Here is a 19,337-nt window from a genome sequence, read left to right on the forward strand (position 1 = left end):
AATATTCTTTGACTCACCTTGTGTCGAATCTATAAATTTGGGTTGAATACTCTACCCTCAAAAACTGTTGTGATGCCCTATACTTGTGGGTTATCAGCAGGTGAGCCCAGCAAGGACGGGGTCACCCCCGGAAGAAGATGTCCAAGACGTCCCAGCAAGGCCTGCCTGGGCTCACGGAGGCAAAACCACCTCACCAACTACTCTGCCACGACCCACGTTGTCAATCAGTGCGGTGTCAAGCCGCAAGGTGACTAAGTGGCAGCCATTCACCACATGGCGGCCTCTTTCTACAGGAAATGCCTACAGATGACACCCGTCTTGTGACATGTCAAGCGAGCAGGCGTGGAGCTAGCAAAATAGCCCGACAAGGCTTGCCGGGCAACCAATGACGTGACATTGACCAGCACATTTAATGATCCCTGTCAGCCTGCAGAGTTAGGTATGATAGCACTGTTGGCTATCTTATCAGTGCATAACGACTACTTTGCCATTGTGGTGACCCCTTAATCTATAAAAGGAGGCCCATGGCAACCGTAGAAAGGGTTAGAAGATTGGATAACTCACACCCCCATACGCGCGTAGCCACTACCGCCCCTGCCGGGCAAGTGTACTACGCTACACCACCACTCTTCCACCATCAATCCACCAAAGCAGGAGTAGAGTTTTACGCCTCACGGCGGCCCGACCATGGTAAAATTGCTTGTGTGATCTCTGCTGTGCTGCCCCACGCTCGTCTGCTCTTTGTGCAACACGATGTCCTCCTTCCGAACCAGCAAGGGGCCCTCCGGTCCCATAGGTGGTCGTGGTTTACCACGACATCTTTGGCGCGCCAGGTAGGGGAACTCGCTTGCGCGAACCTGAAGGCGTGTGCAGCGTGTCATCTTCATCACTGTCTTCACCATCGACAGCACCGTCGACCATGGCGCCCAAGAAGAAATCCGGTGCTTTGGCTCATCCAACCACCTCGAAGGCTCCGCCGCCCGCAGCCTCTAATGTTGCGGGGGATGCGGAGGCATGCGAGGACGTGGACGCTGCTGGGGACGTGGTCGGAGCAGGCGGCACCGTCACCATTTCCCCCGCGGCCGACGCATGAGCGGGAGACATCGGAGGAGAACAACATCAGAAACGCCTTGACGGCCATGCTTCGCAAGGTACGGGTGAGGGGGTTACTCCGTCCGCTCCCCCTCCTCTCGCCGACGGGCATGATGTCGCTTGAAGCTACGTCGGTATTTCCCCAAAGAGGAAGGGATGATGTAGCACAACAGCGGTAGGTATTTCCCTCAGATATGAAACCAAGGTTATCAAACTAGTAGGAGAACCAAGCAACACAACTTAAACAGCCCCTGCACATAGATAACAAATCCTCGCAGCCCGACGTGTTAAAGGGGTTGTCAATTGATACGTCTCCAATGTATCTATAATTTTTGCTTGTTCCATGTTGTTATATTATCAATCTTGGATGTTTTATAATCATTTTATAGCCATTTTATATTATTTTTTGGTACTAACCTATTGACATAGTGCCAAGTGCCAGTTGCTGTTTTCTGCATGTTTTTTACATCGCAGGAAATCAATATCAGACGGAGTCCAAACACAACGAAACTTTACGGAGATTTTTTTGGACCAGAAGGAACGTAATGGGCCCTGGCTGCGCCTGGGGGGTGCCTCGAGGGAGGCACAACCCACCGCCTCTTTGCTCTATAAATACCCCAATATTTCCAGAACCCTAAGGGAGTGATTAGCATACCATGTGATATAGCATCATCAACATGTCAGAAAGCTCCTTAGAATTGATGGAATGGTAACCATTAGTGCAAATCCAACCTGGAAGAAACTATTGGATCTCAGGTGTGTGATTAAAGTTGAAATTATTCTTTGGTGTACCCTTCATGATGCACTACTATGCCAATTTTTCCTTGCAAATAGACATATCAAGTCGAATCCACAATGTCCAAGGTTTGATCAGGGAGCGAAGGACGTCAAGCACCTGATGTTCAGATGCCAAAGATCAAAGAAAATTTGCAAGACCCTCGGTCCGGATGACATCATTACTAGTTCATGACATGTTGACATTGTCGGGGAAGCTGTACTTGAGCACCTTCTAAATTTTCCGGGGCAAGAGCTGTCCATTCTTTGACTTATAAATTTTCATGAGACCATTGCTATCTGATCTTGGTATATTGGTGGGAGACGGGGAAACTCAGTCATGGTGCATCTGTCCAGAACCATGACAGGATTGCTTCTTGTGTTTGAGAGTTGCGTTGCATTGAAGTACGGCCAACCAGCGTGCAGGGAGGAAATGTCGACAAGGGCTCCTATGGCGGGAGAGGGCACTCGCGGGCAAAGTGACCGTTGATGCCGCAACCGAAGCAAAGGCGTGGACAGTCTTCAATTTCAAGAAACTCTCTGCATGCAAGAACCAAATTAAATGTGTCATCACTCCACTCACCAAGAGAAAGCTAGGTTAAACATGAAGCTAAATTTGGATCAAGCAAGACCTGCAACAATGAAGCATCATGGAGGGTTCGTCGACGTGCTGCTCCGCACTGCTGGTTAGATCCTCCTTTTGCCCTTGTTGGTGTTGCAGCAGCACCGGGGAGTCCCTGTCCTCGTACTCCCTAATTTGATGGATCCGTGATTAGTTGACAGCATACCAAAAATATGTAAGCATGGCGACCAAATAAGTAAATAACTAAATAAGTGCTCGATCGAATAATCTGTGGAAAAAGTAAACTCTAGCTAGCTAGAGTATGGTGCTTAATTACTGTAGAAAGCAGAATTCCTGGTGCTCTGGATAGGGACGTAGTCTAGCGGCGGCCTTGTTTCGTCGGTGAGCACCGGGGTCCAATCGCCGGAGCCAGGGGCAAAGGTGAAGAAGAGGCCGTCTTGTTTGAAGTAGACGAGGATGAGGGGGCCGGGAGCACGGCGTAGCCCTGGAGGAACCCGCCAGCCAACCACGGGTACTCGTCCTCGTCGTCTTTGTGTGGCTGTCATGGATTAAAATTGCGGGAGAAATGATTTCGCGACGGCCTCCCCCATCAGCTATAGCGGCCGCCATAGCGGGCAATAGCGGCAAATGGCGGAAAATTTTTTGGTGGGAGAGATGATTTCTGGAGGGTTTTGCCGATTTTTTAGCTATTTAGAGGGATATGTTGAGGTTTTCGCGGCAACAGCCATAGCTTAACGGCGAGGCTCCCAGGCAGCTATAGCGCAGCTATCACGGCTATTTCACGGGCTATTTTAATCTATGGTGGCTGTCGCTGACCTGCTCCCATTGGCCCCCCGCCTCCGGGGAGCAGATAGAGGGGTCGCATGAGGAGGCTCACCTTGACGCCGTATTCCACGATGGGGCACAGAGCCCAGATGTGGCCGGCGGCGGAGATGGGCATGTAGTTATGACTCCGACCTTGAATCTCCGGCAGAGGAAGATGCAGTAGCTCTGGAGATGGTGTCGTCCGTCTGCGGCTGCGGCAGAGTCAGGTGCAGGGCATGGGGTTGCTCACCGGCACCGTCGTCCTCCTGGCGCAGAACACAGAGCGAGCAGCCGTCGGGAGCCAGGGCGGTGCTGGCGTCGAACCTGCGACCAGTCGGCGTCTTGATGTCGTGGAAAGCCTCGAGCGCGTCGTCGCTCCGGCCTAGGATCCGCCCGAACCGCGCCACGCGGAGGCGTTTGAGCCGTAGGACGGCGCCGTCCTTGAGGCCGACGAGCAGCCGGATGGAGGAGTAGTCCCTTCCGGGGGCAACGATGGGGATCCGGGGGGAGCAGAAAAGTCTGCAGCTGCACTCGCAATTGCGGAGACGGCACTCGGACTCACGCGCCAACTTCCACTCCGTCTCCGCCGCCATGATCGATCGCCGGCGCACCACAGATCGGAGGCGATCTTCTTCTTCTTGAGAGAGGAGAGGAGAGATGAGATGGCAGTGAGGCGAACGGTTCGTAAGTCCAAGCCACGCGCGTGTCGTGGCCTCGTGGGTCTATCTTCTCCTGTACACGCGCGTACGTACTAGCTAGGTCTAGGTGAACATGGCTCAGAGCATCTCCAACGGCGGCGTCAAAAGACGCGCGCGGGGTAAACTTTCAGTTTAGCGCGTGCAGGACGTTTTGACGCGCTCCAGCGGCGGCGGAAAAGTAGCGCGTGGGAAATGATTGCGCGCGCGGGGAAAAAGACGGCAGCTCGCGTGCTAGATTTGGCGCATCGCTTCGAGCATGCCTATAAATTGCGGCGCTCGCCACGCGGCCTCCACATTGCCACGCGTGCTCTCCCCGCTCACTCTCTCGCCGCTTCCTCACCCCCGCCACCATCGCGCTACCATGCCGCCGCGCCAACGAGGATCGTCTGGCTACCGCGGCGTCCGCGAGCGCCCCGACGGCACCTACTACGCCGAGATCCAGTCCAGCGACGTGCGGCTCGGCCCCGGCACATTCGGGACCGCGCACGAGGCCGCCCGCGCGTACGACACGGCGGCGTGGTGCCTAGAGAGGCCGCCGGCGCAGATGAACTTCCGCGACGTCTTCACGCGCGAGCAGGCACAGTCTGTCGCCCCTCCGCCTCGTCTTATCACGGACCAGGACCGTGCGGAGCAGCATCGGCGGCAGCGCCGCCTCCTCATCGCCGAGGAGGATGAGCGAGCTATGGCGGAGTGGCGCCGGCGCCACCCGGAGGACGTCGCGGCGGAGCGCGCCTTCTGGACGGGAAAGACGGAAAAGCGCCGCGCGGACCGGTTGGACATGCGTCGGCGGAAGGCCCTGGCGATATCGCAGTGCGATATCGTTGAAGCAGGTGGGGTGTTGATCTTTGGGGATAATGATCCTCGTTGGGATGACATGTGGATCGATAGCTCGGACAACACCAGTCCGGATGAGGACGAGGACGAGGACGACTCGGAGTAGGTTGTAATTGCATAGTCATCTAGTTGCACCGTAGTATGTAGTTGCACTGTAGTTTTCAATGTAGTTGCACCGTAGTTTTATCTATCTATGTATCGTTTATCTATCTATATGCTATGAACTATGTAAAATATCTATGTATCGGTTTTTATATGAATTTTTATGTACCGTTTTTATTAAAAAAATGTATGCAATGTTCGTGCGATAGCGCGCCTGCTGAAGCTACGCACATGCACTAAATTTTAGCGCGCCTGCTGGAGCCAGCGCTGTCCGCCGCGCTTTTTCAGGCGATGGACGCGCTCGCGCGTTCGGCTGTTGGAGATGCTCTCAGGATTGAACTAGCTACATACAAGCGGTGTGCTCACGATTGGACTAGCTACATACTAGGCTCTCGTGATTCTAGTGATTCTAGTGATAAATCCTAACTTTTTATGAGCTACACTCGGACCAGATGGTCAATAGAGATAAATCCTCAGCAATATTCAACAAGGGTACTGATTCAATTACGGACTCCGCAGCTCTGGGAGGCTTGGGTATTCCAAGTGAGTCCGGGAAGCACGAGTTGTTTTTTGAAATAGCTCACCACTCGGATGGTAGAGTCACAAGTTGTTGCCCAAAGGCGGGGTAAGAGAAGTTTATTAAGACAGTAGTATGGGCTATTCCAACTTATGCCATGTCGTGTTTTGACTTTATAATACCTTTATCTGAGGAGATTGGTAAGATGATATCTTGATATTGGTGGAGTCGGCAATCCAACGAACACAAATGCCACTAGACTAGATGGGAGAGAATGACAAGGTCGACAAGTGAAGGGGGCTTGGTTTTAAATATTTACATCTGTTTAATATGGCCATGTTGTCTCGGCAAAGTTGGCGGTTCATGCAGTTTCCGAAATCCTTGTGCGGCCAGGTTTCGAAAGCAAAATAAATTCCAAGCATATCAATCCTTCAAGCTGAAGCAAAACATGGCTTGTCGTATACCCGATATAGTATTTTGCGAGGACTCGAGCTTCTAAAGGCGGGTATTGTATGCAGGGTGGGCACTGGTACTTGGATTCATGCCTAGAAGGGTTACAAGGGTACATGGATTCGAGGGGGAAGTATGAGACGTCCTTCAAGGAACCAAGGCCAGACTATTCAAAACAAGGTCGGGGATTTGATTCACCTATGTTTGAAAATTGGGACGGAGAACTTGTTCTTGACATTTACGGCTTGGATGATGCGACACATATTCTGGCGATTGCTCTTATAAGCGGTATGGAAGATCATGTTGCATGACATTATGACAGTAAGGAGTGTCGGGGTTAAATCGGGCAGATCTCATATAAGGGGTCACGAGCTAGTGATCTTAGCTAGATGATAACGGGATAAATAAGGGGCAGGATGTTTACCTAGGTTCGGGCCCGCTCGAAGAGGTAAACCCCTATGTTTTGCTTGTGTTGTATTGATTGTGTTGGAGTACAGAGAACATGATGATCTACCTCGAGATCGTATGTGAATGTATGATTCTCTACCCTACAAGCTAAAACCCCTCGGCTTATATAGGGACCGGGGGTACCTAGGGTTTACATGAGGCCGGTTACATCTAGGGACAAACATGCCAAAGGTTTAAATGGAGTATGCAGCACCAAGTCTTTTGGGGATTCCATCTTGACCATGCCAGAGGGCATGGCAGTCTTGGCCCATTCGTTGATGATCCAGGGGTCCTCGGCCCGACCCACTACAAATGGTCCGACGTGGTTAACACCCCTAGTTTAGGACACCGTCAAGGGGGTATTTCCAATCAAATGAGGCTATCAGTTTGGGGTCTGGATCCGAGATGCTAGTACTCACTGTGATTTGAGTTCCTCTAAAGCGGTATCTGCGCTGTAATTGTCTTGGAAGAGACCCTGGGACGTCAAACTGTCGTCGAAGGTGTGCATACTTCTATGGAGATTGGCACATAATAGTCTGCCTTTGCGAATGGATAGTAACATGCATGAGATGCATGTTGAGTTCAATACCAGGTGCCCGGTCTGTTCACCTTTGGATGGACGAGGATGGTGGCCATATTATTGTTAAGTGCAAGTCCATTAAAAGAATGTTGAGAGCCTTTAGTCTCGAAGATTTGAGGCTATCTTTAACCTGGATGTTGGCCATAGTAATTATATTCATTTTTCTTCAGTTTTGTTTGTTTGTTTCTTCAGTTTTTATTGATTATTTCTTCGGTTTCCTTCATTTTCCCTTTATTTTTCAATGTTTTTCCATTTTCTATTTTCATCATTTTTCTTTTTTCTTTTCTTATGTGTGTTTTAATTTATGATTTTTATTTTTTCCTTAGTTTTAGAACCTTCTAAATTTACTTTTTCTTTGCTCTCTATTTGTTGTTTGTCTCATTTTTCCTCAGTGTTTTATGTTCATTTTTCATGTAAATGTGCAACATTACTTTATACTCCCTTCGTCCCATAATATAAGAACGTTTTTGACACTAGTACTAGTGTCAAAAACGTTCTTATATTATGGGACGGAGGGAGTACATGTTAGATGTTTTGAGAATAAACAATTATTTTTTGCAATTTTTTAATGCCTACATTTTTTTCATATATATCAAGAATTTTTTATATACGTTTAACATTTTTAATACATGATTATCTTTTTAACATACATGTTTGATGTTGGTTTCTTCTTAAACATTGTACATTTCTCATATGTATCTGAAACATTTATTTGATATACTTTTACCATTTTTTCAAATACATGATCAACATTTTTTTCTTCTAATGTCACATACATTTTGTGAAACATGTGAACGTTTTTAAAATTCCACCAACATCTTTTTAACATGCTATCAACATTTTGTTTGAATTAAGCTAACAATTGGTTTACATTGTGTTAAAAAAATTCAAATTCATGATTTGAAATTTTTATTTGTCTTCTGTGATTTGAAACACACGTATGTAGTATTTACAATATTTGGAAAATAAGAAAAAAAAACGAACTGACGAGAAAACAGGAGAGAAGACGTACTTACGTGGGCCGGTCCATTCGCGGCGCCTCCAACATCGCGTTAGGCGAGGCATAGGGGCGCCCTGCCACCGCTGCCTCTTGTCCACCGGAGCGGAGATCCTGCCCCTCTGGTAAGATCGATCTGCTCCGTCCTCATCCCGCCACCGGTCTCTCTCTCTCTCTCTCTCTCTCTCTCTCTCTCTGTCTCTCGGCTTCGGCTCTGGCTCTGGCTCTGGCTCCATCTCCATCCCTAACCCTAACCCTAGCCGCCGCCCCAATCTCCTGGTAGCAGCTGTTACCTTGTTGAGACCCCAAAAAAGAAGAGAAGAGAAGCTCGATTAACGCTAGCTAGCTCCCCTCCCAGAAGAACTCCGGCCATCTCTTTGGTAAGCCCAAGGAATTTGTTTATTTTCTCAATCTCAATGTATGTAGTACGTATAAAGAAACACACTTTGATTTTGATTAGTTTAGTCATCGGTTGAATCCATTCTTCCTTTGTATGTATGTATGTATGTATGTATGTATAATATCTGCGCATATACCTACTTACAGTCAGCTTGTTTCTTAATTAATCTGCCGGTTCAGCGTAATTTTTTACTTTCATGTCAAAAGAAATTAAGAAACCACTTTTGTTAGTCTTACTTGCATTTATTTTTACGCTCTTTAGCTCGTAGCATACTAATGTACTAGCTAGCTAGTACTATAACTTAACTCAGCATGCCGGCTATATATATATATGTACATGGCTAGCTCTCTCTGTTCTGCCAGGATATATTAATTTGGGATATATAGCTATATCTCTATTTGCCGGACAGGGTATTATTAATTAACTAGCCTAGCAATCCTGGTCTATTGGTGCCATCCATCCATCTTATAATTTGCGACACATCTGACTAGTTAAGCTATTTCAAATTTGTCCAATGGCCCTTTTCTTAGGATGGTTCCTCACCATTTTCTTTGTTAAAAAGTTTGTGTAACTGCTTTCTTTTTTTGCAACTAGCCCATCAATTCTCCTAATTTGGTGCATGTTTTCCAGGACGGACAGCTGATACAGCCAGGCCAGCCATGGATAATATCACCCATATTCTAAAAGATGCTCAGGATCCGGATGACAACGTAAGGTTAGAAGCAGAAGCCAAACTCAAGCAGCTCGAGGAGCGTAATCGTCCCAACTTCCTCCTATGCTTATCAGCAGAGCTCTCGAGGGAGGCAAGTCCACCCGAGTGCAGATGCCTCGCTGGGACTATCCTTAAGAATTCAGTTGAAGGAAAGTATTCTGAACATAACAGCATACTCATCAAACAATGGATCAGCCTGGATCCACGCATCAAAACTGAGATTAAGGAGTCATTGCTGATGACACTAGGATCTTCGGCTCCTCAGGCAAGGCACGCATCATCACAGATTATTGGCAGGCTTGCATACATTGAGATACCCTCCCGGGGATGGCAGGACCTCATTGGCAGATTGCTGGGCAACATGGCACAGCAGGGCGCATCTCCTCCACCAAAGCAAGCAATTCTAGAGGCGCTGGAGTATGTGTTTGAGGAGGAGACCTTGAGGTTCGACAAGGATACAATTGATGGTGTTCTGGACGCCGTCATCCGTGCGACGAGTTTTCAAGTCCGTCTTGTGGCGGTTAAAGCTCTACGGAATGTTCACAAGTTTGCTAACTTTGCAAATGATGATGATTGCAGAAATCGTATAATGACTGCAATCTGTGATGCAGCTAAATCCGATGAAGCAGCGGAGGTCAAGCATGCAGGATTCGGCTGCCTTGCTGCGATTGCATCCAACTATTATATGGAGTTAGAACCTTACATGGAACCATACTCAGCCTTACAACTCAGGCTTTGGACTTGGAAGGAGGTGCGGACGAAACAGTTGCGCTTGAATGTATCCAGTTCTGGAGTACTATTTGTGGAGAAGTGATTGAACTCCGAGAACAAAAAAAGCGCTTTCCTCGTGTTATCTTGACCGCAGATTGTCACTTCGTTGAGAATCCCCTTTGTTCACCTGTTCCACTTCTGCTAGAAACTCTGTCATTACACCAAGAAAAAGATGTCGATGAACTGAACATCTTCATGAGTGCTATGACATGCCTAGGCCTCGTCGCTAGAACTATTGGGGATGCAATTGTCCCTCTTGCAATGCAGTTTGTCGAGGGTAACATCAAAGTGGCAGATTGGCGGAGTCGCAAGACAGCTATTTCTGTACTAGGCGTTATCCTTGAAGGGCCCTCTATTAAGAAACTCGCTCCTGGTTGGTTGGTTGATGGACGGGATGGAAGACTCACACATGGAGGTAAGAGGCGCCGCAGCATGCACTCTTGGGCGGGCGTTTGAGCTTCTGCATTCTCCAGCTCTTGATAAAAGACTTTTCACAAATGAAGACTTTCCTCGCGTCATGGCTGCGTTGTCAAAGAGTGGTAAAGATGTTCCACAAGTGTCCAAGGAGGTCTATGGAGCTATATATTTTCTTGCCCGAGGTTATGATCAGTCAATCTCATCTGAGGTAGACCTTTCAAAAAAGAAAATCTCATCTGAGCTTTCACCTTTTCTTACTGGTGTTATCGATGCTCTCCTTTCTGCTTCGGAACTTGATAAGAAGACCCCTTTGGGGCTTCCAGCATCTGCATCTGCTTATGGCACATTGATTGAGGCTGTGAGAGTAATCAACATATGGGATTTGGAAGCTGTACTAGCTATTATAGTTTTAATGCATCGTATCATGAGAAGATTAAACACCGCGCTTGATGCCAAGGCAATTTCATCAGATGACAAGACTAACAAGCACAATCTTCAGGCGTTGTCGTGTGATGTACTGCACGCCATAATCGAGAAACTCGGCAATTCACTTCACGCGGACAAGGTTAGGGAGTCTGCTCCGTTTATGTGTCTTCAGTTTTGCCGTGTCCTGACCTGCGACTGCTCTACTGCACGTGATAAAGCAGCACTCGCCATTGGTGCTCTCGCTCGTGCCGTCGGTCCAAAGTTTCTGGATTGCATGCCAATATTTTTGCAGTATTACAGTGTGAAGCTATTCTACCCAATCTATTTAGAGGTGATTTGCACTATCTTTCATGCCTTGGGAGATGAAATCCTGCCATGCTGTGATTATATGATGGGTGTTCTTTACAAAGGTCTCTCACAACCCAAGCTTAAACCTCAAATTTTGGCATGTTTTGGGGAGATCGCTCTTGCTATTGGCAAGATTTTTGAGGACAAGTACCTGCAGGCTGTTAGGAAAAAGCTGAAAGAAGCTGCTAACCCAAGATATTATGCCAATGTTTTTGATGAGGATAAGGTCGATTACGGTATCCAGCTTAGACAGGGAATATGCAAGGCTTACTCTGGCATACTGCGGGGTATAAAGGACCCAAAATCTGGGTTGAAGGTAGCAGCGGATCTAGTTGAGTTCATTGAAGCAGTCTCCAAGGACCAGAAGAGGTGCGCATGATGCTCAATGCCTTCTTTTTGGTTGACAGTTCCATACGATTAACATGACATCATTTGAATTTAGTTGCCTTGCTCTTGTTTCTAGTATATATGAGCGACTGTTCCGTACAATTATTTGCACATGCCTTCTTTTTGGGTGACTGCACCATATATATGATGATTTGCAAATGCCATCCGTCATTCTAATTAGTCGTGCCTCTTTGTTTCTTTTTTTGTTTCAGGGGTGGAAGGGTGACATACGCTGCAGTTGATGCGTGGGCTCAGTTTGGTTTGACGGTGGAGTCATGGAAAAAGGGACTTATTTCGGATTTACAGAGGTAGTAATATGATATGAGGAACTCGATTTGCTTCTTCTTTTTTGGCATCTTGCCACAGATGCATGGAAGGACAGCAGCTTGATGTGTGTGGCGTTGGTAGTATGATGTATTTTGGTGGCAATTGGATGGACAGCCAAACTGAACTCAGTCTAGTGGTCGCTGTCGTTCAGCTAGTGCCCAGCTGAGCAGAGCAGAGTGGATTATTGTGATTTTTAGGACAGCTTGCTTCTGAAACTTTTATATTTTCTTTATTTGCTCGGTCACATGAGAAATTTATTTGCGAATTCCATTAATCGCTACACATGCAATCCCAAAAGAGATACAATGGAACAAACACCAATTCGAACAGCATCCATGTGCAAAATGAATACCAACTTCAGTATTTACCAAGCCCTTAGTTGGCTCAGTGTCACGTTACTCGTCACCATGCACCCCACGTCCATGCACACCATAACTAGGTACTCCCTCCGTTTCTAAATGTAAGTCTTTTTAGAGATATCAAATGGACTATCATATACAGATGTATATAGACATTAGTAGAGTGTAGATTCACTCATTTTATTCCGTATGTAATTATTTGTTGAAATCTCTAGTAATACCTATATTTTAGGAACGGAAGGAGTACATGACAACTTCACACTCGTGCAAGGTATGATCAGGAGGTTGCATGCATTATGGGCGCCTGCTTGCCTCATGAAACTAAGATAATTCAATGGCTTTTGATACCTTGGATTGGGCTTTTTTGCTACAAGTCCTTGGCAGGGGTTAGGGTATCACTGGATTGCTTGGATATGTGGGCTACTCACGTCCAAGGATCCTCATCAATGGCCATCCGGGTGACACGATAGTCAGTGCAAGGGGGCCTCCACTATCATCTCTACCATTCATTCTAGCGATGGAGGTTTTGCACCACATGTTTGTATACATGGAGAGATTAGAGCTGCTGGCACCATTGGGAAACAGAGGACTTCCTTTTCTCAGCGTTTGTCCTTCTTCGCCGATGATGTCACTACAACACGGTTGTTAATCGGAGGCATTTTTTTAAGGGCGCTCCTATAAATGCCTCCAAACTGTATAAACGAAGGCGTTTTTCAGGTTCGCCTCAAATCACTGTATATAAGAAGGTGTTTCGAGAAAGTGCCTCGGAATGGAAGAGCTTTCAGGGCATTTTTTCAGAGCGCCACAAAACAGATACAGATCGGAGGCGTTTCTGAGAAAAGCCTAGAATTGCTAGACGTTTTGAGGCATTTTTCAAATCGCCTCAACGGCGGCCGTGCTTAGAGGGTCGGCGTGGAAGATTGGGCGTGTTTTGGGTTTGATTGATCCGAGCTTCTGCACCTCGTTTGCTCAGATTATCATATTGCGTGTTTTGGGTTTGATCGATCCGAGCTTCTGCAGCGGTGACGATGCACGACAGGACTGAGACAGCGCCGCATGCAGGACGGTCGCTTAGGTGGCGAGCAGGTGCAAAGCTGTGGCCCGTACTGCAACTGGTGCTGTGACAAGGTTCACCGGTGACCGAGCTGCTGTGGCCATGAGAGACAGAGAGAGGCACTGATGCGTGGCTCAAACTAGTAGGCCCCTGCAACATAGTCTTCTGGTTGACTCTGTTCGATTCCTATGCCCATGCGCGTGAGCTCAGAATACAATCGGTTTAGTCCCATACCGCTTTCCGAGTAAGAGTTTGATCTACTTAAAAGGGGAAACATCAGCTCTGGTTCAAGGACGATAACCACCTGACCATGGGTAATGGCATTAGAAGTTAATTTGATGGCTAAGTGCGCGGCCAACGTTGTTGTTGGGCCCACACCCATATAAAACAAAGAGAATGGGTTGTGGACCCAGACGCATATAAAAATTGAGTGTTTGCACACACAAAAAATGCGAGTAAGTGAGAGTCGTGTGGGTGGGTGCTTTTGTGGAAGGTTCTCGTGGCCTGGGACCACCTGTGGTTATTTATTTTTCTCAGCTGAATTGCGAGGCGTTTTCGGAGATCGTCACCAAAATGATGAAGCTTTCGAGGCATTTTAAGAACGCCACGGAACACCACATATTTCGAGGCATTATTGAGAAACGCCTTCGTTAATCTTTGCCTTCGCTGCCATCTCTAGCGTTTTAGGAAAGTGCCGCAAAAAGCATGTAAAGGCATTTTGATGTATTTTGGAGGCGTTTTTTAATGCCTCGTAACAGAGGGCGTGCTGTAGTGTGTAATGCTATTCTTGAAGCCAAATACGGTGGACATTGCGGTATGTTTGGCAATTCTTGACGTTTTGGCGAAGCTTCTGGGCTGCGCATCAACAAGCAGAAATGCCTAATCCTATTCCTGCCAATTAGGTGCTCCGCTGATGAAACAAATATGTTGTCTAAGGTCATGGGATGTCCCATTGGAAGTTTCCCCCTGTAGGTGTTTGGGGCTTCCTCTATGTCTCAGGAAGTCAATGGCCGTGAAGTTTCAGAGTATCATGGATGGCGTGTGGAAAAAATTTACCAACCTGGAGGGCAGCCACTATTGACAAATCGGGCAGGCTAATTCTAGTGCAATCAGTCCTAGCTGCCACTAGTAGAAAAGGGACCTAATCTGAGACACATTAGTCTCGGTTCAATTTTGCCCCGGTACTAATGGTAGCATTAGTCCCGGTTCGAACGGCTATGCATTAATGCCGGTTCGTGTTGAACCTTTAGTACCGGTTTGTGTCACGAACCGGTACTAAAGGGGTGGTGGCAGGCTGGCGTCAGGCCGGGGCCCCACGAGCCCCTTTAGTCCCGGTTCGTGCCACGAACAGGAACTAAAGGGGTCTGACCTATAGTCCCGGTTGGAGACACAAACCGGGACTATAGGGCAATTTTCAAACTCTACCCCCCGTGTATCACCATTTCAGTTTTGGAAAAAACAAAAGAAAATGATAAAAAATTCAAAAAATAAAATTCTTCGAGATGTAGTTATATTACTACATCTACTAGTTAGGAAAATTAAAAAACTTAAATTTGGACATGTTTTGCAAAAAGTGTTATGAAAAAGTAAAACGGCTATGACTTTTGCATACGATGTCGGAAAAAACGTATAATATATCAAAATGTTCAGCACGAAAATCCGCATCCGATTTTGACTGCCTATGGCCTGTTTGCAATTTTTTAGAATCCTCAAATTCTAAAAGGAAAAAAAGATATGCTCAAATTTTAGTTTTTGAATTTTGGTCAAACTATGGTCAAACTACTTATTCAAGAAATATTAGTGTTACTAAATAATTATTCAAGAATATTAGTGTTACTAATAATTATTTCAGTTTCTTGAATTTTGGTCAAATCTGGGCAAACTATTGTCAAACCGTGGTCAAATTATGGTCAAACTACTTATTCAAGAAATATTAGTGTGAGTAAATAATTACTGTTTTTTAGAATAATAGTTTCAAACTCAGACGGTGAAACATGTGACCTAATGCTCAAGCTAAATTCCTGAGGGTTAATAGGATTGACACTTACATTTGTCAGGAAAACAACAAGTGCAGACTTAGAAAGTAGGGGGAATAGAACTCCGAAGTTAAGAATGCTCAGGCTGGGGTAGTGAGAGGATGGGTGACCGACCGGGAAGTTAGACGATTTGGAATGAGTGATCCACACTTGAGCAGTTAAGAGGGGTGATTAGAGACTAAATCATCAAATAATTCAGAAAATTAAAAATAAAAAAAATCAATTTTTTTTCAAAATTTTAAAAAAAAACCTTTAGTACCGATTGGTGTTACCAACTGGTACTAAAGGTCCCCCATACCACGGCGCGAGCTCACGCCACGTGGTGGGCCTTTAATGGCGGTTCGTGCCGAACCGGTACTAAAGGTGGGGGGCCTTTAGTCTCCACCCTTTAGTGCCGGTCGCAGAACCGGCACTAAAGGCCCTTACAAACCGGTAATAAAGCTCCGTTTTCTACTAGTATGCTATGCCAATTCACTCCATGTTGGCGTTGGAGGCACCCCTTGAGTTCATTGCTTCTATTGTAAAGATATGCATAAGCTTCTTTTGGCTGGCCCGGGACAGTGCAAGTGGCGGCAGCAGTGCGGTCGCGTGGGACGTCGTGTGCAAACCAAAGTGGACAGGAGGCCTTGGGATCCCCCAATTTACTATGGCTAAACATGGCGCTGATGACGAGATGGCTTTGGCTCAAAAGAGTGGACCGAGATAAACCTTGGGCCGCCTTTGATATAGACCAGCGGTGTTTATGGATCTTGGCAGTGACAGTAGAATTTTCTTCTGGGAAGATCCATGGGTCGACGGCACGTGAGTGCAGTAAATCGCGCCGAGGATATATGATAGGGTAAGCCCTAGGGTGAGGGCAACCAGGACGGTCCAGGAGGCCCTATCTGGTGCCTGGCCTCGGGATGTTGGCCCAGACCTGAACACAGAGGACCTGCTGCAGTACCTCATTCTTTGGGAGTGTTTCTCGACGATGGTACTGAACCCAGAGATGGAAGATAGAGTTCGATGGGCCTGGGAGCCGTGGGGGGATTTCACAGTGAGGTCTGCGTACAACTGGAAGTTCTTTGGCCGGGAGGCAGGCCTTGCGGCCATGGCCATCTGGGACAGCCATGCACCACTCCATTGCAAACTACTTGCCTGGCTCGTGCTCAAGAATCGATGTTGGACATTAGATCGACTAGCAAGAAGGGGTCTACCGTACCCAACATGTTTGTCCTCTTTGTGATCAGCAGCTAGAAAGTATTGATCATCTACTTGTGACGTGTTTTCGGTCGCACAATTTGGCACAATGTATGAATAGCCTGGGACAAGCCACAGTGGACTACGGGTTCACTTGCACAAGATAACTGTAGCAGGAAAGAGATCTGGGAGATGTGAAAACACTGCAATGCAATTGTATTTGACAATGCGACCTTATCGGTGGGTAGGTTTTGATAGATCTTTGGATCGGAGTAGGCTAGTAGATCCGGTGAACCTACCTTCTCCAGCAGTGGATGAACTCGAGCCGGAGGCCATCGTGGTGCTGGGGCCACGGCGATGGCGGAGAGTGGGCGAGGTGGAGGTGGAGCTTCCCGTGAGCACCGCGCTAACCCTAGATCGGTAGGGATTGTAGGTGGGGATTGTGGCAGCGATTAACCTCGTAAGTCGTGCCCGGGCCCCCACCTCTGTTTATATAGCGCGGGTCACAGGGGCCCACCAACCATGGTTTAGTTGGGCGCCCCCGATCAGGGCGCGAGTCAGGGGGCCGTTCGACCCGTTGGGTTCGAACGGGAGAGAGATCAACCTAACATTCTCCTCCTTGATCTCAACTTTACTTTTAACTTTATACTTTCTAGTTTATCTGTTTCATCACATATTGGTACATAGAGCATGTTTCATCGTCACGGCTTAATTGCCGTTAGAATCATACAGCTACAACATACGTTATGTTCAGAAACAAATTCTGTTCCTTTTGGGCCTATCCAGGAATCATAAGGCTTTCCCTTAAACCCATGCCGGCTAAGTGTTCCTTGAACACATTGGGTGGTAAGCCTTTCGTTAGCGGATCCGCAAGCATATCCTTTGTCCTTATATGCTCGAGACTTATAGTTTGATTATGGATTTTATCTTTCACAACATAATACCTTATCTCTATTGTTTTGGCAGCATTACTCGACTTGTTGTTGTGAGCATAGAATACTGCGGGCTGGTTATCACAGTACATCTTTAGTGGTTTGTGAATGCAATCTACCACTTTCAAGTCGGGTACAAATTTCTTTAGCCATATCGCCTGCCCCGTGGCTTCGAAGCATGCTATGAATTCTGCATACATCGTGGATGATGCAACTATCGACTGTTTGGAGCTTTTCCACGAAATAGCTCCCCCAGCGAGGGTGAATATGTATCCTGACGTGGATTTTCTATCATCTCTGTCCCCCGCAAAATCTGCGTCTGAATACCTTTTTATCTCTAGGGAATCACTTCTCCTATATATTAGCATGTAGTCCTTCGTGCCTTGCGCATAACGCAATGTTTTCTTTACCATCTTCCAGTGCTCTAGGCCTGGATTCTCTTGATATCTACCGAGTACCCCGGTGATAAAAGCCAAGTCAGGGCGAGTGCACACTTGTGCATACTGTAAGCTGCCAACTGTCGAAGCATATGGTACTGCTTTCATTTGATCGATCTCATACTGGTTCTTGGGACATTGGAGTTTTCCAAAACTATCGCCCTTGACTATTGGAGCAGGTGTGGCTTTACTCGCATGCATATTATACTTTTTAAGAACCTTTTCTAAATATGCTTTCTGAGATAGTCCTAAGACTCCATTGTTCCTATCTCGGTGAATTTCTATGCCCAAAACATATGATGCTTCACCAAGATCTGTTATGTCAAAATTTGAGGATAAGTATTTCTTTGTTTCTTGTAGTAGACTAACATCACTACTAGCAAGCAGGATATCATCCACATACAAGATTAGGAAAATATATTTCCCATTTTTAAACATTGCATAAATGCAATTATCCTCAATATTTTCTTTAAATCCAAAACTTTTAATCGTTTGATTAAACTTTAGATACCACTGCCGAGAGGCTTGTCTTAATCCATAAATGGATTTCTTGAGGCAGCATCCCATATTTTCCTTGTCTTCCATGATAAAACCCTTGGGTTGTTTCATGTAGACCTTTTCTTTTAAATCACCATTCGGAAATGCCGTCTTAACATCCATTTGATGTAACTCTAAATCAAAATGAGCAACTAATGCCATTATGATTCTGAAGGAATCCTTACATGAGACTGGAGAAAATGTCTCAGTGTAATCTATCCCTTCTCTTTGTGTAAATCCTTTTGCCACGAGTCGTGTTTTATACTTTTCTATATTCCCTTTAGAGTCATACTTAATTTTGTAGACCCATTTACAGCCTACTATTTTGGCTCCTTTGGGAATTTCCTCTAAGTCCCAAACATCTTTGGAACTCATCGATTTCATCTCGTCTTCCATTGCCTTCATCCACTTCGATGAATGAGGGCTTCTCATGGCTTCTTCATATGAGGTGGGATCTTTTTCCATATGAACCATTTCCGTGTTATAAACTTTAAAGTCAGTAGAAATAGCTGACTTTCTTGGTCTTGTAGACCTTCTAAGGGCCTCAGTTTCTGGCACATTTTGTGCCTCAACTTCTGGCACTTCTTCTAAAATTTGCTGTTGCACCTCCCTTTCATGCTCAACAATGGGTTCAGTCGGCTCCTGACGGACAGGTTCCGGGTCTTCCCCCATAGCTGTCATGGGTGGAGTTGCAACTGGTAGTGAGAAAAATGGCTCCTGAATCATCGGATTAGGTGCATGCACCCTCTTCTCCTCAAGATCAATTTTCCGAGCTACCAAGCCCCCCCTCATCATTTCGTCCACTAAGAAGACTGCATGTCTCGTTTCTACAAACTTTGTATATCTGTCAGGGCAGTAGAAACGAGAACCTTTTGATCTGTCTGGATAGCCAATAAAGTGGCAACTTACTGTTTTGGGATCTACCTTTGCAATGTTTGGATTAAACATTTTGGCCTCAGCAGGGCACCCCCACACCTTGAAGTGTTGTAGAGAGGGAACCCGTCCTGTCCATAGCTCGTACAGTGTTTTGGGCACCGACTTGCTTGGTACTCTATCGAGAATGTGAATGGTGGTTTTAAGCTCCTCCATCCATAATCCCAATGGCAAGTTGGAATAACTCATCATGCTGCGCACCAT

The 19,337-nt window shown here is 46.5% G+C and overlaps 2 protein-coding genes across 2 annotated transcripts; both read left to right on the top strand.

Annotated features, from left to right (window-relative positions):
* The first annotated feature begins 4,312 nt into the window (after window positions 1–4,312).
* Window positions 4,313–4,891, top strand: LOC109767232 (uncharacterized). Its single transcript, XM_020325992.1, has one exon. It carries the CDS (start codon window positions 4,313–4,315, stop codon window positions 4,889–4,891), a length of 579 nt encoding a protein of 192 aa, XP_020181581.1.
* Window positions 4,892–7,411: 2,520 nt separating this feature from the next.
* LOC109767231 (importin subunit beta-1-like) lies at window positions 7,412–13,878 on the top strand. The gene is made up of 8 exons (XM_073499639.1): window positions 7,412–8,258; window positions 8,909–9,741; window positions 10,029–10,176; window positions 10,235–11,321; window positions 11,552–11,647; window positions 11,706–11,730; window positions 12,258–12,296; window positions 13,617–13,878. The coding sequence occupies exons 2-8, from the start codon at window positions 8,938–8,940 to the stop codon at window positions 13,731–13,733; spliced, it is 2,316 nt and encodes a 771-aa protein (XP_073355740.1). The 5' UTR covers window positions 7,412–8,258; window positions 8,909–8,937; the 3' UTR covers window positions 13,734–13,878.
* Window positions 13,879–19,337: the final 5,459 nt, after the last annotated feature.

Source organism: Aegilops tauschii, chromosome 5 (assembly GCF_002575655.3).
Source record: "Aegilops tauschii subsp. strangulata cultivar AL8/78 chromosome 5, Aet v6.0, whole genome shotgun sequence".
NCBI lineage: Eukaryota > Viridiplantae > Streptophyta > Magnoliopsida > Poales > Poaceae > Aegilops > Aegilops tauschii.

Bases quoted from the DNA above. Each gene is read 5' to 3' on its own strand.
- LOC109767231 (XM_073499639.1), top strand. From the start codon at position 8,938: ATGGATAATATCACCCATATTCTAAAAGATGCTCAGGATCCGGATGAC. The intron at 11,322-11,551 runs GTGCGCATGATG...TTTTTGTTTCAG, and splicing joins GTCTCCAAGGACCAGAAGAG to GGGTGGAAGGGTGACATACG. The intron at 11,648-11,705 runs GTAGTAATATGA...ATCTTGCCACAG, and splicing joins CTTATTTCGGATTTACAGAG to ATGCATGGAAGGACAGCAGC.
- LOC109767232 (XM_020325992.1), top strand. From the start codon at position 4,313: ATGCCGCCGCGCCAACGAGGATCGTCTGGCTACCGCGGCGTCCGCGAG.